This window comes from Equus przewalskii, chromosome 6 (assembly GCF_037783145.1).
Source record: "Equus przewalskii isolate Varuska chromosome 6, EquPr2, whole genome shotgun sequence".
NCBI lineage: Eukaryota > Metazoa > Chordata > Mammalia > Perissodactyla > Equidae > Equus > Equus przewalskii.
In genome coordinates this window covers 81,378,133-81,402,681 of record NC_091836.1, presented here as the reverse complement: position 1 = coordinate 81,402,681, position 24,549 = coordinate 81,378,133, and the positions used below count along the sequence as shown (strand labels likewise).

Below are 24,549 nucleotides of genomic sequence, written 5' to 3'. Positions count from 1 at the left end.
GAAATCAGTTAGTAGCTACAGTGGAATGCTGATGGTGGTAGCTGGGAGAGCAATCTCCTTCTGTCTCTCACGAGTGCACGCATGTGCACACGCATGAGCACACAGACACCCCCAGGAACCTGAAATCTAAAATCGCAGGCATTTTGCTTCATATTGGACCATTTCAGACAATCTATCCACAAAGGGATTCAGAAAACGCCATGCTCCCTTTCCGACTTGCCCATTCCGTGTGTGACCCTTCAGCCCAGCTGGCTCTCCCGGGATCCCTCCCAGCACACAGAGGCTGTTCCCCAGACCCTGCCCAGGACCACTGTCTAACCACCGGCTCCTGTCTGACTCCCTGACCCCTGCTTCCGGCCGCTCAGCCGACCCATTCTGATTCCCCTCCAAGGTGTCCAGCCTTCGGATTTCAGCTCGTGTCTTAACACATTCCTCTGGCCTCAGTTTCCCCAAAGCTTTGAGTGAGAGGCTCCTCCTCAGGGACCCACCCAGGCCAGGCCAAACACAAGCCCCACCCCCAGAAGAGTTCCTTCGAGACCCCTTTACACAGGGGGATCAGTATTCTGTCCCGCTTTCCTCCTACACAAAGACAAGCATGTCAGAGAGTGTATCCCAGTCCTGGGCTCTGAAGAGATGGCCACCACGAAAGATGACACATATGGCTGGTGAGCTCCCCGAGGAAGCCCTCAAATGCTTCAGAGGGAAAAGGTAACTCAGGGGAACAGATCCGAGGGTGGCAGGAAGGAGCTGCTGAGAAGAAAGGCCACTGGCTGCCAGGAGTTGATGTGGGGGATGTGGCTGGCCGGCCCGCCTGTCACCCAAACCCCCATCTCAGCCCACAATTAGATGGTTCGAGCCTAAAAAGGCAAAAGTTGTGAGTCAGTCGTTGCCTTGCTTCCTGTCCTGGGCTTGCCAAATTCCTGCCAAATTCCTTCTCCTCCTCTTCCTCGCCAGCCCCCTCACTCTCCTCTCTCTGCCACCTCCGGAGTCAAACTCCTCAACTTGTCTCAGAGTCCCCTCCGCTCAACAGACTGCTTTTCTGTTCCCCCGAGGAGCCCTCCGGGAACCTTCTGACACTGAGCCAGGGACAAGGCTGACAGGAAAGCCTTGGGCTTCACAAGGTCATGACCCGGGAGCTGCTCCCTCTCTTTTTTCTCTAGCCCCCCCATCCCCAGTTAGCGGGGTCTCTGTTCCTCACCCGCGGTCTTCAGGAGAACTCGGGGAGGGTGTGAGGAGATGTGGGAGACAAAACACCTGCCAGTCAAGCCACTGCGAGGAGGGGGTGCTGCCCGGAAGGGGAGGTTGAGGCCTGAGCCGAGCTGAGATGACGGGAAAGCTCATCTGCCTGTGGCCGCTGATGTCTTTGGGTTCCCTCAGGGGATGGTAAGGGCAGCCTGGAACCCCACCTCCTGCACACCCACAGCAGCTGCCCCACACGGAGCAACTGACCTAACCCCTCAGTTTCCTCAGCCAGAAAATGGGAAATCTAGTGCTGCTTCAGGGGAGGGCCAAGCAATAAAGTGGGATAAAGAGAGGTGCCTGGGCAGGCCGCAATGTAAATGCTATGGGCTAAATAAAAATTAATTCCTTTCCCCTTCGTATCCTCCCAAGCACACAAATGGTGTCCACTGAAGGCACTGCTGAACTGCTGACCCGTTCCAGAGGGGGCTGCACACCCAGCCTAGCCAGGATTTCTCTAACTCGTGGGCCCAGGGATGACTCATTCACCAACTCAGATCCCGCTCTGTTGGTCCTTTCTTGTTTTCCTTACTACCTTGACATGGCCCAGCCAGGGCTGCCCTGCCCTCTGCAGGGGCCTGGGTCCTAAGCGCCCTGTCCCTTTGGGCCCCTTTGTGCAAAGAGGGTTGATGAGCAGACCAAGGCCTGGACCGCTGCACCACATCCCACCTGAGTCAGGGGCCTCGTCTCTGAGCCCTCTGGCAACGGTGACCTTTCCCCATGATCCTAGAGGTCATTCCAGTGAGCATGGTCAGCTGGGGAGGGTGCCGATGGCAGTTACATAGCCCCCTCTGCCCTCTCACCTGGCACTGGGGCCAGAACCAGCCTTGATGGGGCCGTGAATGGACAGAGGAGATGGTGCCCCATATTCTGCTCCCCACTGCAGGACCAGCCTTGCCCGTTGGGGTTTCCTTTTGGGCAAAATGAAGATGACCGAAAAGATGGCTCTGGTGGATTTCAGCTCTGGGGGTTTTCACAAAGACTGGGATTCCGGGGAACTGCTTTCCAGAATTTGGAGCTCAGGTAGGCCTGAAATCCTCCCAAGGTCTTGGAGCGCTCTCTAGAGGCGGCAGCCTGCGCAGGCCTGACCTGTGCATTCCATTTTTTCCTGCACTCCGTCCCGTCGGCTTCTTCCTTGGTCTGTTGGTTTGTTCGTTCATTCATTTGGCAAGCGAGCAAGGACTGGGTGCCTCCTCTGGGCCGGGCCCATGCTAGGCACTAGGCCCATAGAAATGATTTGAACTCAAGGTCTGCCCTCAGACCAGCTTTTAGATATGCGTGAGAACCAACACCTGCTACTCCTGGGATAGCTAAAGACACAGCCGGGGTCCCAGAAACCATGCTGCCTGTTAGCAGTCTCCTCTCTCCTGAGCCTCCTCCAGCATCCCCGACCCTGCTGTGAGGGTCCCTGGCCAGACATCCTGCTCTCACCCCAGACTGGGAGCTTCTTGAGGGCAAGGCTGAGCCCCACGTACTGGTGGCACTTGGTAAGGCTGGCTGGAAGCACTGGATGGACTCTGCACCCAGACAGACCCACCCAAGAAGTGGAATTCCTGTCCCCTGTGGAGAGGTTGAAGCAGGGGAGTGAATGAGACGACAAGATGACTGACACGTGGAAAAGGCCTGGCCCAGACCTTTGGTAAATGCTAATTCCCTCCTTCCCCTGGCTCTCACTGCCTGGGGCTGCAAGATGATTCAAGAGTCATTTCAGGCTGTCCCCAGGTGAAGTGGCCTGCCCAGGTGTGCAGCCCTGGTCCAGCTCAGAGGTGCCCATTGTCCCAGCCTGACCCGAGTGAGGCGGGGCCTCACGTCTGGGGGTTGCCAGGAGAATGACTCACTGGCCAGGAGTCAGCGTTGACTCAGAAGGAAGCAGTCAATCAAAGGAGTGCTCTGTTCCAACTGCAACAATGGCTCTTTTTAGAAACCCTTGTCTAACCCAAGGCTTTCCTGGGTCCACCTCTCCTAGAGCAAGGCCCAGAGAGGGAGTGTTGGGGCAGGGGGAGGTGGAAGGCAGCAATGGACTTGGAATCCCATGACGAGTCCATACCCCTCTCTCAGGATCAGGGAGGGAATCCCCGCCCTGTACCCGCTGCCCAGCCAGGAATGTGGCCAGCCCCGGGACGCTGGGCAGCCACGTGCATGCTCACTGCACCCCCTAGTGGGAGCCGGCTGCCTTGGCATCTGCAGCAGGCCCTGGGTCTCACCCAGCCTTGTTCTCCTCTGGGATGCAGGGACCAAGGCCTGCTCAGAAAAAGGAGCAGGGCAGTGTGTGTATGCGCCCACGCGTTTGGCTTCCTTCATCGCTTAGCCCATGATTGCATGAGGTCGTTAAACTGATGCCTTCATCCCAACTGAAAACATACAGAGCTCCTGGGCCTCAGTTTGCTCATCTGTGTTTCAAAAAGCTTGGAGCCGATGATTGCGGAGGCTCTGCCAGGTGCAGCTGTAGAGTTCTAAGGATCTGTGACTCAGGAGTGGGGAGCTGAGGGGAAGGGGAAGCTCCCGGATCCTTTGGAAAATGCTTCCTCTATCAGCAGCCGAAACAGAGTCAACCTAGTATTTCTTTCCTTGCGTCCCACACCCAGGAGGTCAGGTCAGAGGGGACACGTAAGGAAGCGGAACAGCTGCCCCTGAGCTTTACCAGAGGTGGCTGCCCACCCCCACCCCCACCCCCACCCCCACCCCCAGAGAGCTCATGACTCACTCGACTGGAATTTTCTTCTCCAGCTCTGGGATTTGTTGGGAGTTGAGGACTGGAAGCTACTGGCCCTTTGTAGAGCTGTGATGGAAGAAAGAAAAGGGCAGGGGAGGGGGGAGTCTGTTAAATGTGTAGAATAAATAGGGTGTTTTCTCCTAAGGCCCATTTACCAAAAGGTAATAGACTAATGATCACACACTACCATGTGCCTACAATACACCCCTCTAACTTTCCATTCATTCATTCATTCATCAAATAATTATTGAGACCCTGCTATGGGACAGGTGCTGCCCTCTCTCAGAAAATGCCTCAAATTATGAGCCATCATTCTGACTCATCATTAATAAATATACATGTGCGTACATGTTTATATGCATACATGTATACATACATGCCCGTATACATGCATGCATGCACACACACTTGTTTGTTTTTAGCAGAGCAGTTCTTCAAAGCTGAAGACTCACATCAGTGTCTCCCACTTGTAACAGATAAGCCGAGCTGCTCTCATTGGAGCCCGGAAGCCGCGCACAGCCCTACCCTCGCTCCTCTTCCCCTCGGAGCCCTGAAAACCCTTTGGGAGCCAGTTTTAACTAAACCTCTGGACAATCCATTGTCACGACCCCTCCTCTTAGCCTAGTTCCAATGGAAACACATTTGCAGGTCAGTGTGGACTATGTACTGAAGACCCTCTGCCCAGCTGGGCCTTGAGAATTAGCCAAGCAAAATGAATATCACATGCAGAAGAAAATGGGTCTTGGCCATTTAGGGCATGAGAGTGTGCAGTGGGATGCAAATGTACCCCATTCCCATACTGGGCCCCCAGGTATGGCCTCAGGCTCCAGGTCCCTGCGGGGGTTCCATCACAGCCAAGAGAAAGAATGGGGGCGATGCACACCTGAATGCTCGCACAGGTGGGACCAGGAGGCGACGAAGGAAGGAAAGCCCATGGGAGTGATGTGGGTGAGGAAGAAGGGGGCAGGGAGGTTTGAATTCAGGCTTCTCTGAATTCAAGGCTCAGTCTGGCCCAGCCCTCTCTCTCTCTGTAGAAAGTCCTGGATTCTACCCCCTGACAGTGCTCAGAACTGGGCGTCAGCTCTTACCAGCCAGCTAGGGTGCACAGGTGTCAACCACTACCTGGGGGCTTCCTTTCCTCAAGACAAGATCTTCGGCTCCTTAGCTCCCTTCCCACCCTCCCTCCATTTCTAGACACTCTGAGCCTGCTCTATCTGGTGGGTTCCCGTCCCACAGGCCTGCTGTCATAATCAAGCCCATGGGTTGGGACGGACGCAGGGCACAGCCTCCCCACCTCCCCATCACAGGCTGAACCGTCTACCCACAGTTTAGGCCCACCACCCCCACCAAGTGCAGGTGGGGGATTTCCAGGCTGGATGCTTTGCGTAGGGAGAAAGCAGGCCTCCAGCACAGCCACATCCTGCTGACCACAGCTAACCTCTTAGTCACCTACTGGAGAAATTTCTCAAGAAACATACAAGAATGCTTAAAGCTCTTATTGCCTCTCTCCAGCTTTTAACTTTGTGGAATGGAACTTATTAGAAACGGCTAAAATTCATGAGAATTTTCCATCACTGGTGTTTATAGGGCATACATGCACACATTTCTATCACAATAGGAACAATAGGGTGGGTAGTAATAATTTCATCCCGTAATTATGAGCAGCATAAAGCAGGACTCGTTCCATCCTTTTTAGCTTATATTGTGTATCTATTTTATTTATTTATTTTTATTTTAATGGAGCAGAAGGAGCAAGAGGGTGAGTATTGTGCCATAGGGTGCTGATGATATCGTTTTATTGTTACAAACTAGCAGTGTCCTCCATAGGCCATTGGACCATCCCGTTATCAAATTATTGCCAGAAAAAAAATGGATAAATACCAATTTTTCTAAACCAGAATAATTTGGGGGCAGATTGGCCTCCTAACTCTAACTGGATTGTGTCCAAGAACCCAGTGCAATAGACCGATTCGTTGAGTTGCTTGGGCATGCATTTGACAGCTAACTCCTCCAGGCAGGCCTCTGGGAAGCTGCTCTTCCGTGATTCCCAGAGTGTAGGATGGGGCCTCCTGCATGGATGCACTGGGGCGCTCACATAATATGCAGGCACTCAGCCCTACTCTAGACCCATTCAACTTGAATCTCTGAGGGTGGGAAGCCAGGAATCTGCCTTTTAAACAAGATTTTTTAAGAACCACAGAATAAGGTGTTTTAGTGGAGCATTGCTGAGCATCTTCTGTGGCCTCGATGACACAGGGCTTCAGTTCTCTTTCAGACCATCATCTCGGGCATGCTCTATGCTAAAGAACTTCGAGGAGGCGATAGGTTCCTGGAGGAGCTATGGAAGTCCCAGAGCCTTTTTTGAAATTGTGGTAAAGTGTATATAACATAAACATTGCCATTTTAATCATTTTTAAGTGTAGAGTTCAGTGGCATTAAGTACATTCACATTGTTGTGCAACCATCACACCATCCATCTCCAGAACTTTTTCCTCATCACACACGGAACCTCTGTACCTCTTAAACAATAATTCGCCATCCACCCTCGTCCCCCAGTCCCTGGCAACTGACATTCTACGTTCTGTCTCTATGACTTGGACAACTCTAGGTGCCTCGGAGAAGTGGAATTGTACAATACTTGTGCTTTTGTGCCTGGCTTATTTCACTTAGCTTAACGACTTTGAGGCTCATCCATGTTGTGGCATATGTCAGAGTTTCATTCCTTTGTAAGGCTGAATAACATTCCATGGTGTGGATATACCATGATTTTATCCATTCACCCATTGCTGGACAACTGGGTCATTTTTCCCTCTGGCAATTGTGAATAATTCAGCTGTGAGCATGGGTGTACAAACCCAGAGACTTTTTAAAGCAATGTCCTGGTCTCGTCTGGCATTCTCTCGGCTCACCTCTGAGCCATTTATCCAGGTGAAAATTGTGATTCATCAAGCTCCATAACACCCACAACATGATGTCAACCCTACATTATCTGGGGAAGGGATGGACTCCCCATAACCATCAACACAAAACACAACACTTCAACTAGGCCAGAGATTCTAACCTCGCAGTGTGGCCTGCCTGATGACCAAAACCATGACGGATGAAGACAAAATCGACAGAAGATTGCTTGAAAGTCGTGCAATCTATCCACTTCTCTGTCTAGTCTATATTTTATTCTGGAACTAAACTGGACTCTCAGAAACAGAATGCTTTGGCCACACTGCCTTTTTCTCTCACCCCAACCCCATCCTTGGGGGAGAACAGCTCTCGTTGCTCACGTTTTGCTGTCATGCCCTCACTGGCCAGCAAGAGAGGCTGCACGAAACAGCCTCAGGAAAACCAGGGCTGCATTTTCTGCACAGTGGTTGTTCCCGATATCATCTATTGGACACGAGCTGGAAAATTTCTACAGAATGAAGCATTAGGAAAAGTGGTACCTACTCTGGGACCTGGGTTGCAGACCCATATATTTTTCCCTCGTGAACAGTGAGAATCGTAATCTGTTTCATTTTTAACTCTGGCTGCCAGAAAATTCAGAATCAAATCTGTGATTCCACTAGCACACCTGTTTAGGACCGTGGACCTCCTCTCTGGAGTCTATACCTCCTGAACTGGTTTGGTTAACCCTAGTCTTGAGGCTTTATTATATATATATGTACACACACACACACACACACACACAATATATATATATACACATACACAGACATACAATTTTGTTTTGTCTTTCTTGTAGGTTGCCTAAAATCCCCTGGCAATTGAGGAGAGAGGAGAAATGGAGGAAAGGGATGAAAGGCAGGCAGGCCTCGTATTTATAAATGGGGAGGCTGAAGCCCAGGGAGACGAGGTGGGGTGCCCAGGCCAAGCAGGACCCAGACAGAGGCAGGCGGACTCAGCTGGGCCCAGCACAGCACAGCACAATGAGCTCAGCCTTTCTGGACGGCACCACAAATGGTACCTAGCAAATACGTTTTGATGACAATTTGTCTTTTTTAAAAAAGGCTCACATGGGAGGGTAAATACAGAGTTTCCAGGATTCGGCCCCAGCCCTGGTCTTCCTGAGAAACCATCACTCCTGAGGTTTCTACATTCAGGTGGAAATTCTGCTCCATGCCACCAGAGGGCGGTGCAGGACAAGGCGACCTCCAGCTCTCATGGGCAGCGAAGGCTATTGGTCCTGATGGTGGAGAGTTTCTGTAGCCTATTTCTTCCCAGCCAGGGGTCACAAGGGGCTGTTGACTAAATCAAAACACTCGATTCATGGCCACCAGTATTAAAACAAGCTGGGCTGCTAAGGACAACTACTTCTTAGGGCATGAAGGCATTCAGCACCGGGCCACAGTGCTTACTAGCTATGAGACCTCAGAAGGCGCTCAGCTCATTTGCTTAACTGTAAAATGGGCTTCACGCCACTTACCTCTCAGGGTCATCCTGAGGATGAAATGGGGCCACGTAGTGGAAAAGTCCTGGCCGTTACAGGCACTCAGTGAAAGTGCATTTACTATTGTGTTGGTAGTTTTAGTGGTTTCCATCAGCCCTAAGCACAGGGAATGGCCCTGTGCTGGCCCAGGTGGCCCCAGGGAAACTGTGCTGCCCGGGGCCACATGTGGTCCAACAGCAGCTGAGCCCGCCTTCCATTCCTCCTGGGCTATGGAATGCCAGAGGGGGCACCCAAGGAGATATTCACAGGAGAGATTGCTCCAGGCAAGATGGTCCTGGGGCCCTCTTATCTCTGCCTGCCTGTGACACAAAACAGCCAGCCAGGCCCCTCTGCCACCTTCCCACTTGAGATGCCAAAGCTTCTCATAGAAAGGGCCAAGCCTAGGTCCAGTCCCCTCACCTCAACTTGTACCCCAGTCCCCAACGGTCCTAGCCCCACTGCCTCTGAGTCTGAGGACTAGACCTACTGTCACCTGACCCTCCATGAGGAAAAGCTGGCTGTGGGGTTCTCTACTCCCTTCCCATGTCCCGGGATTAAGCAAGCCTGTCTCGGGCCCAGATGCTCTCTGCTCACTGTGCACGGCTCCAGGCTCCTCAGGGTGGTGTGGAGAGACTGCCCTGGTCAGGGCCTCCTTCAGGGAGCTGTGCTGGGTGAGGGGCTTCGGTAGGGGTCGGGGTTCCAGCTGCCAGCGTCTCTCCTCACAGGGCTCTGCTCTGGAGGCCTCACTGCCTCCACAGTCCGACTCTGCATCGGAGCTGGAAGAAGGAAGGAGAAAGCAGGTGAGCGAGGAGCCCTGCCATTCACCCCCTACATCCACACTGTGCCCTGCCCATCTCTGCTCCAGCAGGCCATGGGGTCCTGGGGCAAGGGCAGTGGTTTAGTTATCCCGGCACCCAGTGCCCAGCCGCGGGCTTGTTATGGGCGGAACTGTGTCCCCTCCAAGTTCATATGAAGTCCTAACGCCTAGTACCTCAGAATGTGACTGCATTTAGAGATAGGGTCTCTAAAGAGTTCGTTAAGTTAAACTGAGGTCATTAGGGTGGGCCCTAACGCAACATCACTGGTGTCCTTACCAGAAGAGGACATTTGAGCACAGACACACATAGAAGAAAAATGCCACGTGAACATGAAGATGGCCATCAACAAGCCAAGGAGAGGGGCCAGGAACAGATCCTTACTCACGGCCCTGAGAAGGAACCAACCCTGCTGATACCTTGATCTCGGACTTCCAGCCTCCAGAACTGTGAGAAAATAAACCTCTGTTGTTTATGCCTCCCGGTCTCTGGTACCTTCTGGCAGCCCTAGCACATGAATACAGGCGTGGATCAGAGCAGGAGAAAGAAGCCAGCGGACGCACGGTGAAGTGCTCACGTGAAGGCTGGTCCTCACCTTCACCCATCCCTGACCATGACTCCTAAGCTCTTGGGGTAGAATGATCTCATCATTAGGGACCTGGTCCTAGAACTTCAGGCAGCTAAATACCACTTTCCTCCCCTGGGAATGGATGGGAAGAGCAAAGACTACTAAGGAGGGTATTTAACCCGGGCCTTAAACAACTGGCAGAAATCCAAGTAGCAGAGAAGTGGAAGCAGGGAGTCCTAGCAGCAGAGACAGCACGAGCACAGTCCTGGGGTGGGAAAGCGCAAAACCTGTTTGGCGGTGACAGCTTCATGAATAGATCTGTTTCCTCTCTCTAAGTCCAGCATGCATCTTTCCACTAGGTTGCTGCCCCTCATCCATCACAGTGCCCGAGCCTGCCCATCATGCCATCCCAGTCCTGTCCACCAGTTAGTCCTGGAGGTGGGCATGCAAGTGAGTAGCATCAGTTGGAGGTCTACCTTGAGCTCTTGCCATATGGCCATGAATTTGTGGAGGTGGGCTGAGGCCCTCAGTAGTCAAGAGTCCCACACCTGGAGACAGCCTCTCTGAGGATGGTTGTAAATCCGACAGGCAGAGGAGCAGGAACGGAGAGCAGCTGTTTGAGTCTCTGGCTCCAACCTTGCCGGGAGAGAGGACCACTTTGGACTTCCCAGTTGGACAAACCAATGTATTTGCCTTGTATTTGCCTTTGCTACTCAAGCTAGTTTGAGTTGGGTTTCTGCCTCTTACAATGGACACAGTCCTGCCTAACTGAGGCCTAGAATACTGTGTGACCTAGAGCAAGGGCCTTGCCTTCTCTGGGCTCTGGTTTCCGTCTCAGTAACTGCTAAGCGCACTCCGCTGTAGTGGCTTGTGTGCATCCAAATTGCCCCTGGGACTTGCTAAAATGTGCGCTCCCAGGCCTCATTACCAGAGTCTGCCTGCTCCAGACCTGATGAACTGGCTGTCTACACTGCAGTCTCCCTTTTCTCCTCTTACATTCTCTCCACACCTACTCCGATCAGGTTTCTGCCCCATCACTCCACTGAGACTACGGTTGTTGAAGTTAACAATGATCCTCCTGTTGGAAGATCCCGAGGGTGCATCTCCATTCTTACCTGACACAGTGAACCACACCTTCCTTCTTAAAATACTTTCTTATCTCAGCTTCCACAACCTACCCTTTCTTGGTTTCTCTCCTTCCAGTGGGTGTCGCTAGCTCCTCCTCTGCTTGCCCACTGACTGTTCAAATGCCCTGGGGCTCTCGCCCAGGCCCAGCTCTTCTTTCTCTCTAAGAAGATATTCTTGCTCCAGAAGTGACTTATCAGCTCCCTTGGCTTGAAGAGCCTCTGTATGTCATTGGCCTCCAGATCACCACCTCCAGCCCTGCCTCCCAGAAACGTCAGACTTACCTATTCTACTGCTTGCTTGATACCTGCACAAGACATCTAACCCTACAGGTCCCTTCAGGTCCAAAACAGCACTCTTCATTTTCTCCACAAACCTGCATCTTCCCTGAAATCTTCTCCGCCTCAAGATGACTCCAGAAGTGTCTGCACCTTTCATCCAGTCACTCAAGTCAAAATCTGGGAGTGGCCCTTGAATCCTGTCTTTCGCTCACATTCAGTCCATCGGCAGATCCATCTCTGCTGCTCCCAGCCCTGGTGCAGGCTCCTCATCTCCTACCTGAGCCACAGGCTCCCACCTGGCCCCCCTGCCTCCACTCCCACCCACCCTGCCCCATCCATTCTCCACGCCAAGGCTTGCAGATCTTTGGAAATCGTAAGTGAGGTGTCACTCTCTGACTTAATAATACTCTAGTGGCTCCAATTATACCTAGAATGAAGTTGGAACTCTTCGCCCTGTCTCACCAAGCCTTGCTCCTGCCCTGCTTTCTGGCACAATATCTTCTTCTCTCCCCCACTGTGTGCCGGCCGCTCTGACCTTCTGTCACGTCAGAGACATCAGGTCTCCCCACTAGGGAGACCTCTTCAGGGAGGCCGTGGCAGATTCTTTGCCACCATTCCCCTCCTGGATCCACACCCATTTGCAATGGGCCTTTCAGCTCCTCCCATAAAGGTCGAGCCTATTTCTCCCCCACCTTGAATCGGGGCTGGCCTTGCCATGGCCAATCACATGTGACAGGAGTAGTGCTGTGCAGTCCCAGCCGAGGCCCCGAGAGACCTTGCGCTATTCCCCGCTGCCTCTCGGGACCATGTGAACAAGCACGAGCTGCCTGTTGGAGGATGAAAGACCCATGGCCCCAGCTGAGAGCTAGCCATGCTCTAGAAGCAGGGCCCTGCTGTCCCAAACACATGAGGGAGCCCGCTGAGACCAGAAGAACTGCCCGGCTGAGCCTGGCTCAAACTCCCTGCCCCCAGGATCATGAGCATCATAAATGGTGGTCGTTAGAAGTCACTCACCTTTGGGGTGGTTTGTCACTCAGCATGATTGTGAGACTAGATAACAGATAGAGAGGCCTTCCCTGGCCACCCAACCTCGGGTAGCTGACCAGTCATTTCCTATCATACACCCCTAATTACTCCTCTATCTGGCACAGATGTGGTATTTTCTCTGTTAACGATTTACTTGTTTGCTGGCTGTCTACCCACTTTGTTTGTTTTGTTTTTTTTTTGGAGGAAGATTAGCCCTGAGCAAACATCTGCTGCAATCCTCCTCTTTTTGCTGAGGAAGACTTGCCCTGAGCTAACACCTGTGCCCATCTTCCTCTACTTTGTATGTGGGACGCCTACCACAGCATGGAGTGCCAAGCAGTGCCATGTCCGCACCCGGGATCCAAACCGGCGAACCCCGGGTCGCCGAACCGGCACGTGCAAACTTTACCACTGCGCCACCGAGCCGGCCCCTGTCTACTCACTTTGAATGAAAGCTCTGTGAGAGCCAGGCCTTTTCTTGTGTTGGTCACTGCTGTATCCTGAGTCTAGTACACAGCGAGCAATCGGCACCTACTGTTGACTGGCCTCCTGAATGAACTGGAGTCTGCACTCCTAATGACCATCTGGGTGGTTCTGATGGGGGTGGTGAGGACAGCAGTCTGAGAAATGCTCATCTAGGGCACCAGGGCTTCATTTTTTATGTCCCCTCTCCACCCTACTCCTATCCCCAGCCTAGCCTCCCCATCATCGTGCATCACCATCTTACATCTTACTGTGACAGGTGACACCCACTCGGCACCCCTCACCACAGCCTACATGACAATTTCCTCCTGGGGAGAAGACGGTGGGACCAGAGCCTTTCCCTTCTCTGAGAAAACAGCAAATGCTAACACTTAATAGTGCTGATTACATGCCGGCATTCTACACCTTCACATTTATTAATGGAGCCTTGCAACTCCCTACGAGACAGGTGTTATGATGGTCCCCATTTTACAGATGAGGAAAGAGAGGCACAGAGAGGCCACACTGCAAGTGAGTGGAGAGAAGACCAGCTCCTGAATGCTGTCCCCCTCATCTAACCCCGGTTCTGCCCCCTTCCTGCAGCAGCCTAAGTGTACCTGCTCTCGTCACTGTTGACCAGGACACACACGGCCATCATGTCCTGCCCAACCACGTTCTCGCCGGGGCTGATCCTCACTGAGGTCCACTCAGATGGCAGGGGAGAGGTGGGTCCACCTTCCACATGGCCGGGCTCTGGCTCCAGGATGCTCTTGGGCTTCTTGGGCGAGGTTGGCTCATCTGCTGAGAGAAGAGAGTCTGGAGAGACGGTGGGAAGGAAGGGCCCTGCAGGGCAGCTGGCCGGGGCAGGGAGCAGGCCTGGGGGCTACTGGACCACTCCAAAGCCGACCTTCTCGTCCTCTGTGCCATTGCAGGATGCCCACCTCTCAGCCACCAGAAAGCCCAGCACGCAGAGCACATCTCTGGTGTGTAGGCAGGAATGCTCACGTCACCCCATTCGATCCCAGAGGAGGCTCCTGAAATGTTCAGAGGGCCCACCCCAGGCCCACCAGCCCCTGAACTGCTATTGTCAAATGACAATGTCCAACATGTTGCCAAACCCAGTGGTAACTTCAGTCCTCATCTTACTTGACACACCAGCAGCATTTGACCCAGCCGATCACTCCCTCCTTCCAGAAACAGCTCTCCTCTCAGCTTCCAGGACAGCCAGCGCGCCTCCTCCTCGCTGGCTGCCTCCTCCTCTCTTTGTATCTTTCGCTGGTTCCACCTCTTCCCTCGACCTCTAACACGGGGGTCCCAGGGCTCAGCCTCTGAACCTCTTCTCTTCTCACTACACTCACATCCTTGATGATCTCATCTGGTCTCATGGCTTTAAACAACCCTAGACAGTGATGACTCCCACATTTATATCTCCAGCCTGGACGTTTCTGCTGGATCTGGATGTATCTATAACACTGCTGACTTGGCATCTCCACGTGGACACCTAATAGACACATCAAACTCACGCCCTAATGGAAGTCTTCCTCTCCGTCTCTCCCCACGCCTGCTCTCCCCCAGCCATCCCCAACTTGGGAAATGCCACCTTCAGCCTTGCAGCTGCCCAAGTCAAACACTTTAGTGACATCCTTGACTTCTCTCGTTCTTTCACCCTTCACTAGAGCCATTAGCAAATCCTGTTGGCTCTACCTTCAAAATATGTCAGGACTCCAGTAACCTTTCACCACCTCCTCTGCCATCACCCTGCCTCCAGCCATCATCCTCTCTCGTCTGGATTATAGAAACAGCCTCCACGGGGCTCCCTGCTTTTCCTCTTGCCATGCCCCACCCGTCAGTCTATTCTCAACACAGCCGCCGGAGTGACTCCGTTAAACTGTAAGTCAGACCACGCCACCCTCTGCTCAAAATCCCCCAGTGGCCCTGTGACCTCAGCTCCAAGTGCTGCCTCTTCTCCCCAGACCATGTGACCTCTTGCTGTCCTTCCAGCACTGGGTGCACCCTCATTGCAGCCCCTTGCGCTGCTCTTGCCTCTTCCTAGGAGACGCTATCCCAGGAGAGCTTCAGGCAGGGCTCGCTCCCACACCAGCTTCAAGTCTTTGGTCAAATGGCGCCTTCTTGGCGAGGCTTACCCTGGTCATCCTGTGTAAACTGCAACCCAGCCCCCGGCGCTCTCCATTCCCCTTTATTTTTATTCATAGCACATCTCTCTCGCCTTCTAATAAGCTATACAATTTTCTAATAAAATGTGTTCATCCTCTCTCTTATAATTAGAATGTAAACAGTGATTTTTGTCTGTTTCGTTTGTTGCTGGAATTGTGCCTGCTAAAGAGTAGATGCTCGCTAGATTTAGTTGAATAAATGAATGAATGAACGAACGAATGTATGAGCAGAAGAGGCAGCCTAAGCCCTGCTCCATCTTGGCACTAACTAGCTGGATGACCCCTTCACTGGTCACAAGGGGGCAGACGTCCTTTCTCCTTTCTAAGGCTGACACCTCACTGGAACTTGGCTCCCCTACCAACCCCCCGCCAACTCCCTTGCCCCCAGGGTCATTATCTCCTCTTGCCTGTGTCATTAACTTCTTTGTCTAGTGGATCTTTTCCATTAGTATTTACAAATGCTGTTTTAATCCCAGTCCCCACCACCCGCCTCCAGCCAACTCTTCTTCCCCCTTCCCAGCCAATCTTCTTGCAAGGATCTGCTACACTCTCTTTCTCCACCTCACCTCCCATCACTCGCTTCTCAATCCTCTATAATCTTGCATATGCCTCCACTACTCCCAAACTGCCCCCAACAAAGTCCCAGTGGCCTCCTTGTTGCTAATCCAATTCACAAGGCTTTGGGGGGCTCCTGCAGCCCTTGTGCCCCCCACCCTCCCTGCTCCTGGGGACACACTCTCTCCCTGCCTCCATGGCTGTTCCATCTCGGCCACCCAGTCTTCCAGCCAAGCCTTAAACGCTGGGTTCCTCATGCGTCCACCAGGGCCCCCGCATCTTTTCACCCCACCCATTCTTTCCAGGAGATGTCATCTCCTCCTCAACTATATTCACCACCTGTGAAGATAACTCAAGCAATGTTTATTTCTATGTGAAATGCCTAATGTTTTAAATATTGTACAGAGGTCAAACAAAACATCCCTATAGGTAGACGCAGCCAGTGGGTTGCCAGTTTGCAACCCCTGGTGTATGTGCACGCTTGCTTGTGTGTACACACACGCACACTCTGCAGTGGTGTGGCTGTGGATGGGAGGCGTCTGGGGGGCAGGTGTTATCACTGGCTGCTCGGCTATGTAGCAGCGGTAATGATAGCAGAAGCTTACTTTTATCGAGAATCATTTAAGTGTTTAACTTGTAAGTTTACTAAACCTCACACAACCTTCTAAGTAAAGTATTATAATCCCCTTTTTGCTGCTGAGAAAACAGCTGCGCAGAGAGAGAAGACACCAGCGCTCGGTCATATATTTCATGAGAGGATGGGGACAAGTCTGTATGTCTGAGCAGGACAGGACCATGAATGGGCGCCAACAGATGTGGCCTTTATTCTGGGAGTCTGGGCTGGACCAGTCCCGGCTCTTCACTCCCTCCCTGTGACAGAGCAGAGCCCCGTCCTGTGACCTCCCAGTCCTTCCCTCTACAGCAGGTGCGGGGTGCTTCCTGCGGCCCAACTGCCGGGATGTTTGGCCATGAGACTTGCTTCCACCAGTGGAAATTAGTGGCTGTGACGTGAGTGGCGGCTTTAAGTGGCCTTGCTGTTTGGCTTGTCCACTCACGCTCCTGCTAGTTTGCCATGAAAAGAGCTTGTCCCAGATGGCTGCTGCCCCTTCATCCTAGGTCCCCGACTGTGGGCACATGAAGCAGGTCTGGAGCCACCCTACGGTTAGGAGCCCGGCCTGGCCAATCCCCTGGGAGCCCAGGCCACGCCTAGACCTGCACCCGAGGCAGAGCCACCCAGCCAACCCACGGCCTCATGAGCAAGAAAAAGAGATGCTACAAGCCAGAGATTTGGGAGGCTTGTCACACAGAATTACTGTAGCAGAGACCTGACTCTATATGTGGCTTATATATGAGGATGGGTGTGTGTGCCTGTGAGCTATGTGCACAGACACTTGTATGGTTGACAGACGCCACTGTGCCCTCCCCTGATCCCAGCCCGGGCTGGGATTTGGAGATAGATCAGCACGGTCTCTGCCTTCCAGAATCTCTTTCTGTCCCACAGGGAGGTAAGCCATGTTCAAGAATATCTGCATCACAAGGTAGACCAGCTAAGAGAGAGGCCGAGGCGAGGAGGAAGGGGAGGGAGGTCTGACTTCCGGGCGCTGAGCACGTGGGGTGGCAGGCACCATTTAAACGGGGCTTGAGGAGGAGTAGGATTTGAACAAGTGGAGAAAGGAGAGGGGGTGCTTCAGGAAGTGGACCTCTGAGAGCAAAAGCAAGGTGGGAAAGCCCTCCCGTCTGCATGGGACGGAAATCAAGTCCATGTGGCCTGAGAGCAGGAGGGGACGCAAAGGAAACCAGTGGGAATGATCACATCGTTGTCAAACCAGAAGAGCCTTGGACTGCAAAGGGGAGAGAGGACTTCCCTCCAAGAGTGAGCGCTGAAGGGCTGGAGCTGGGGACTGGCATCGGCAGATCTGCCCGCAGGCAGATCGCTGTGGTTGCAGAGTGGAAGGTGGACTGGAAGACCCATGGGGAGCAGAGAGGGAGACCAGCGAGGAGGCAGCTATGAAAACCTGAGGAGCGGAGGGGAAGGGAGAGGAGAGGAGAGGAGATGAGAGGAGAGGAGAGTGAGGGAGTCTAGAGTGGCCTGGCCAGATGGGGCAGCTGTAGGAAGTGGAGGTGAGCCATGCCAGACTATGGTCGCACCAGACCCATGGCTCCCGCACCTCAGGGACCAGCCCAAACTGGCAGGGAATATGCCAGGGGTCTGCTTTTCTCATTTCTCCTCCCAGAGAATTGTGACTGCCCGCCAGCTGAAGGATGGAACAGGGTAAGGGCTCAGGCTGTCTTCCTGGGGACATGGGTGACTAATGACTCCTCAGTACAGCAGGATCAGGGCCAGCATCTCCCACGGGAGAGCCTGGACATCAGTGGAGGGACTGGGGGGCACTGGGAGATGAGGACTTTGTGGAAGAGAAGCTGGAGCTTCCTCTGGTCACCGCTCCACCCAGGTAAAAAGCCCCAAAGGAGGACATGCTCCTTCCCTCGTTCAACGCCGCAAGGCCCGGGCCACAGGCTACACTGGGCTCTGCGGTTCAGCACAGCTGCTCAAGCTTCTAATTCTAGACACCCTTCACCCCTGAGGGCTCCTGGCCACGTCACATACCAGCAGCGGTGGTGCTGGTGGTACCAGCGTGAGTGACGGAAGTCATCTAAAGGTAGCAACTAGCACTAGTGATGGAAGTAAAGGCAATAACTAGCAGCACCAAGTCATTATCCAGTGCCCTGTGTCTGTTTAGCACTTTGCATTCATCATTCTAATAGCCTGACAACCTGAAAGGGCAGAATCACCATCTTCGTTGCAGGAGTGGAAGGATGTGGAGTCCAGAGACTCTCTCAGCCAGGGCCACCCAGGGACTCAGCTGGACCAGCCGTGCTGGGACACAGAGCAGCTATGTCTGTGACCAGCCCCAGGTGAAGAAGCCAGGTGCTCCCTTGTGCACATGCCTGCTGCCACCACCCTGCCCCCACTGCTTCCCCCAGGCCCAGCTGCTCCTCGTCTAAAGTCATCCATGCTCATAGGGAGAATCGAGGACTGCAGTGGGGTTGGGGCTGCCAGGGGAGGAGGTGCGTGGGGGTGGGGATGAGGAGAGAGACCCAGCACCACCCAGGGCAGCTGCCACTGGCCTCCTGGAGGGAAGCAGTTCTGCTGAGCTGAGCATCTGAGTGTCCTCTCGTGCTGTAGCTGGACATCTGCTCCCTGGTGAGGACGAGACTCCAGACACAGAACCAGGCAGTGTCCAGGGAAACTCTTGTCCTCACACACCCCCCGTAGCAGCCAAGTCCTGAGGCCCTTTCCTGGCCAGGCCCCTGCTTCAGTGGCAGAGTGAGGACCCTGGCCCCGTTCTGCTGGCGAAATTGTTCCTATCTTTTACCCAAGTCGGGAGACCCTTCCACTCTTTCCCTAGAACCCAGGGAGACAACAAAGCAACATGTTCTCCTGTGTATTGTTATTAACCCCATTTTACAGATTAGGAAACTGAGGCTCAGAGGCTTATCTCACTTGTCCAAAGTCATACAGCTCTGAACTGTCAGAGCCACCTCTGGCTCTGGGCTTGGAAAAACTCCTTCTGCTGTCTTGCACACAGTTCAATCTAAAGGCAAAAGTTTAAAAAGAAAGCAGTGAAGCTACATTTATCAGGATCCAGTCAGGAAAATAGAGCCCAAGTCAGGGAGTTCAACAGAGGAAAGTTAATACAGGAAACTAATAACAGTGTTGGATAAGTTGAAAAGCCAAATGGGGACCATGAAGCAACCCAGAGACGAGCAATAGGAGGAAGCTGCTGGCTAGAAGGACAGAGGGAGGAGCTGGTGTTCCAAGTCCAGAGGCCAGGGCCATGGGTGGGAGTGGGTATCATGGAGCAGGCACAGCCACTGCCAGAGATGCAGAGAGATGGGAGGAATAGCCTGGCTTCTCCTTTGATCCCGCCCTCCATTCTCCCACTAGTGTATCCCAATGGTCAGACCTAACAGGAAGCCAGTTTCAAGGGAGCCTGGGAAATGTAGTTTATAGGGGTTACACCTCTCAAAGGCTGAGCAGAACAGGGGAAGGGCAGGGAGTGCATCTGAGTTCCAATAGGCAGACGTCCAGGACACTAAGCACAGAGTGGTCTCCTCACCCTCTTGCAAGGTGGACTGTGACCAGTGAAGGGACACTGACAAGCCCCTAGTGGGATAGGGGAGGGTCCTGGGAAGGGGCTTGTGTCAGCATTCCCTCCACCCACTGTCAGGGGATGGCACAATTGCTCTGGAGGGACTTTTGTCTATGCCAGTACCAAGGTCCTTGGTAGTGCATGTCCCTTTAAAAGATAAAGGCACAGATGCCTGAAGACAGGGCCGCTGCCTCCTTGGGCTTCTGAGAGTGATGACTCTCACTAGGGTGGATGGAGTACTGGGAATGCCAGTTTCCAGGGATCTTCAGGGATGAATAAGTTGATGGGTAGCCCCGGGCCTCGGGCCCACCCTCCACCCTGGGGCGTGGCTGTCCTGTCCTGCTGCCCTCTTGCCAGGCATGCCCCAGCCTAGCGTGTGGGCCTGTCTGTGTGCAGACGTGTGCACTCACAGGCCCACCAGGGCAGCGTTACTTGAAGGCCCTGCCTGGCCCTAGCAGCAGCCGTGGTGCAGAGACCAACTCAAGTCAACCACAAGACAACAGAAGGAGGCCTCAGCTTTCCCAGGGGTAGGCCCCTTCCCCACGGCCCTCGGCAGAGCTGACCACTCCTCCCTCTTGCAGAGCCCTCTGCCTGGACACAGGCCAGACACCAGGGGATTGGCAGCCACAGATGGCCTACAAGCCGGCAGGAGCCCTCAGGGCCAGGGCCCCCTCCATCAGGCTGGAGGGGTGGGGGCAGGAGTAATTTTCCACAGCTCAGGGGGCCCCAAAGCAAGGACGCTGCCTTTTCCCTTTCCTTTTGCTGACAGCAGCAGGTTTTGGGCCTCAGTCCTTGGACTGTCTTTTCTTCCTCCTTCTCCTGCCACAAATAGGTCTTGTGTTGGACTAGCTCTGAGCCTCCAGCTTTGGGCACAGCCAGGACCCACATCCAAGTTTCTCTGAACAAAGTGGTTGGGGAGAACTCTAAGTTTCTGGGAAGGGGGCCCCCCAGCAACCAGTGAAGCGGGAAGGGAAGTGGCCTCGGGGTCCACAGTCCTTCCCTCGTGCGCAGGCCCCATGGCCGGGGCAGCAGACATCCCAGCGCTGGGCAGGCCTCTGCGCTCAGCTCGCCTCAGGGCAGATGGGAGTGTGGGCACTGCTGCAAGTCCCCAATGGAGTCCCCACAGCCAGGGGACACCTCTGGCCTGGCTGGGCCTGGAATGGGTTGGGGTGGGAGGATATTTGATCTTCCAGGCACTTCTAGGCCCCCACAGTGTGAGGAGTCAGCTTCTTGGGAGGGAGGGGTCACCCCTGGTTCCCCTGCTGCCTGCCCTTTTTTGGTCTCAATTACAGGCACTTGCAGGGTGACTAAATTCATGAAGTTAAAGGCAAGTTGAGTCAACCACGTGCCTTGGCGTGGGGGCCTCACCCCCCGAAGCCTGGGCTGTGGTGGAGGGAGCATTCCCCACCCCACCTCTTGTCTCAAATCTGCCACCTGGACTCCTGTGTCAGGACCCCAGGGGTGGGAGAGGATGTGTGTGACCCAGTGGCCTGGGCATTGATGCCCAAGGGTATCCCACTGGAACTGCTCTCTGCTGCCCCCCTTGGGCTTGATCCCTGAGAGGCCCTCCAAGCCCTAAGGGCCACACAGCTCTGCTAAGAGGCTACGTGAAGATCACACCCCTTGGGAGGCAAAGCGGAAGCAAAACCTAAACTCTCTTCTCCCATCCATCAGAGGGCTCCGCAGGGGTCGCTGGACACAAGGTCACAATTCTCTTCCAGGTTCTCCCTCCTGAACTGAACTGATGCCAGCAAGGCCGTCTCCAGCCGAAGATGGCTGCAGGCTTCCCAGTCAGCAGTCCATGCTGGAAGGCAGGGCCCGGCATTCCTTTATTTATCCCTCAACTATTTACCTAGGGCCACTATGTGCCAAGCATGTGTTTATTGAGTGTTCAAATGAAACAGAGATGCCTGCCTTCAAGATGCTTATGTTCTAGCAAGAGGGAAAACAAACAAACAAACAATATACACAATCAATCAGTGAATCACATAACATGGTTGGAGGTGACAAATGCTATGGAAAAACCATCTAGCAGGGTAAGGGGATCAGGAGAGCTGGGTGTAAGGTGCAGGATTAAAGAGGGAGGGAAGACATGGGAACAAAGACTTGAATAAAGGATAGGGTCAGCCATATGGATACCAGGGAAGGGCATTTCTGGCAGAGGGAACAGCCAGTGCAAAGGCTCCAAGGCAGAGCATGCCTGATGTTTGAGGAGGCTAGTGTGGCTGGGGACAGTGTGTGAGAAGCAGCAGGTCAGAGCACCAGGGGCCAGAACAGACAGGGCCATCTGAAGCCAGTGGGCGCCTTTGGCTTTTACTCTGAGTGAACTGGGAAGCCTTTGGAGAGTTTAGAGCAGAAAAGAAACCAGACTTAAGTTCCAAAAGGATGACTCCAGCTGTCGTGTTGAAAATAGGCGAGTGGAGCAAGGCAGAAGCAGGGAGACCCCATCGGAGGCCACTGCAGTGACCCAGGGAGAGCTGACAGTGGCTGGGCGGTAGTGCGGAGGCAGGGCCAAGAGAAAGAGGAGTCAAGAATGACTCCAAGGCATTGGGGTGAGCAACAAGAAGAACGGAACTCCTGCTTCCAGCCATGGCTCAGCCCAAGGTGGAGTCTGTTTCAGGAGACGATCAGGAGTTAGAGATGCTGGGCGGACATCTAAGTGGAGATGTTGAGCAGGGAGTTGGAGACCGAGCTGGACTCCACACTCCCTCTTTGCTGAGACTCAGGCATTCACTAAAGCAAGACTAAAGTCCTGCTGGCCAGTGGCAGGAGATCAGGGGGCTCCAGAGCTTAGGAGGGGGGCGTGTCTGAAGGGAGGTGACCAGTTACCTTCAAGAGAGCTGGGGATCAGAAAAATAGAGAAAAACAGATGTTGCCACTTGGTGTGAATTGAGACCTGTTTAGTCCTCAACCTGAAGATGTCCCGTCAGGCACTCTGGGCCCCAGCTGATCTAGAATGGCCAAAGGTCTCCCTCAGGGCCTTCCCTGGTGCACAAGACCAGGAAGGTGTTGTCTAGAACTCAGCAAGAGAGTTCTTGTTGCCCTCAGTGCTGTACCGGGCACGCTCACCCATTCACAGAACCCTACGCCAGAGGCGTCCTTAGCCCCAGTTCACAGGGGGCTCAATGTCAGGGAGTTGGTTTGAAGGGCTGGAGTCAGAGCCGGGTCCCTGGTCAAGTCCAGGGCTCCTCCCACGTGCCATGGCTCTCCTGAGGGCAGCACCTGACCCTGGCCTGCGCCTGGGTGACTCTCTGCTCCTTGATGGTTGAAGATGCTGCTCCAAGCCACCTCTCTAGTGTCAGTGAGCTTCTGCAATATCAGTACCATCCTCAAGGTTGCCACGAGGGGGTGAAGAGCTAACGAGGTTGCACACGGAACGTGCTGGCCCCCCGTGCCTGGCACAGAGGAAAAGCTCAGGCAGTAACAGCTGGCCCTGGGGCAGTAAAAGAAGCAGTCACTTCTTTAAGGAATTAAAGAAAAAGCTGTAAAAGTGAATGACTTCATTGATATAAAGGCAAACAGCCCACCCACCGTGCTTGTCCCACTTACTCCACTTAATATTCAGGTTGCACGGAAATTTGTTTCTTTGCTGGATTATTTCTTTAGGATCAGTTCCCCGGGGTAGGATTACTGGGCCAGGAGGTCAGGGCCTTTTATGGAGCTTAATAATTGTTGCCATATTGCCTTCCAGATGAGATTGTCCCCATTTACTTCTTCCTCAATACTAGTGATTAAGTCCATATTTTTTCTTACAATCGATTTCCCTTTTTCCTTTACTAATTCAGTGGGAACAGCACAATTAATTTACATTCCTTTGAAAGCCAAGTAAGAACATTTTTGTGAATGCTTGCTTTTTTCTTTTTTAGTGGTTTCTTTTCAAATTTGCTTGAATTTGAACTGCCTATGCACAGGCTTTGCCCATTTATCATTGGGTCTTTAACTGACAAATTTCCACTGATCACCTACACTGTGCAAGGTGCCTGGGAACACTTCCTTTGCATAAACCTTTTTTTTTTTTAAAGATTCGCCCTGAGCTAACATCTGTTGCCAATCCTCCTCTTTTGTTTTTCCCTCCAAACCCCCAGTACCTAGTTGTATATCCTAGTTGTAAGTCATTCTAGCTTTTCCATGTCGGATGCTGCCACAGCATAGCTTGATGAGTGGTGTGTAGGTCTGCACCCAGGATCCGAACCAGCAAATCTCGGGCTGCTAAAGCAGAGCACACAAACCTACCCACGTGGCCATGGGGCCGGCACCCCTATATGAACTTTTTAAATATCACATCAAATTCAAATTTTTCCCCAGTCTGACTGCCTATTGAATATTTTCATTTTTACTGTTACATGTTAATTTTTAAAAGCGAATCTAGTCAGATTTGTGTCAGGTTTTCCCCTGTAATTTTTTCCACAGAGGGTTTAAAGCTTAGAAAATTACCACCCATGACCTAATCAATACTTAATTCTATTTAATATTTAATTCTATTATTTTGCTTTTTTGATGTTAAGTCTTTAATCCAGAAACACTGGATTAAAGAATATTCTACCCAACACTTATGTAAAGTGTAATATGCAAATGAAAATCTCCTCCAAAACAAGCAAAAACCCCACTTCAAATAGGTATGGGAAAGGCCGCTTGAACAAAGTTAATGACGCTTCTTTCCTGGAGGACTCCTCAGAGACTTTAACATGCTCTTGAATCTTGCGGATCTGAGGTTCTGGGAGGACTGGTATGGTTAGCATAAAACGTCTTTCAAACTTTGTCACGGTGGAGCCCTTTATTCACAAAGCACCTCTTGGAGCCAGCGTTCCATTGCCAAACTTTGGAAAATGTCGCTTTAACCCAACTTCAGATCAAAAAATCAAAACCAAACTATAAGCTCCATGAGAGCGAGGACTTTTGTCTGTTTTATTCCCTGCTCTATTCCCAGCACACCGTGGATGCTCAATAAATATCAGTTGAGTGAACAAATGAGTGCATGTACCAACAAGTAAGTGCATGCACGCATAAACAAAACTGA

General features: G+C 52.8%; 1 protein-coding gene across 9 annotated transcripts in view; it reads right to left on the bottom strand.

Moving 5' to 3' along the window:
* Positions 1-24,549, bottom strand: part of MICAL2 (microtubule associated monooxygenase, calponin and LIM domain containing 2) — a 222,468-nt gene that overhangs the window by 54,576 nt on the left and 143,343 nt on the right. For 6 of the 9 annotated variants that reach the window (XM_070626369.1, XM_070626370.1, XM_070626374.1 and 3 more), the window contains 3 exons: positions 13,267-13,447; positions 8,967-9,148; positions 3,944-4,018 (listed from right to left, as the gene is read on the bottom strand). In XM_070626369.1, coding sequence (XP_070482470.1) covers positions 3,944-4,018; positions 8,967-9,148; positions 13,267-13,447 — 438 coding nt within the window. Of the gene's footprint in view, positions 1-3,943; positions 4,019-8,966; positions 9,149-10,231; positions 10,392-13,266; positions 13,448-24,549 lie in introns of all 9 variants that reach the window. The other 3 variants (XR_011541620.1, XR_011541621.1, XR_011541622.1) reach the window with 1 other exon arrangement.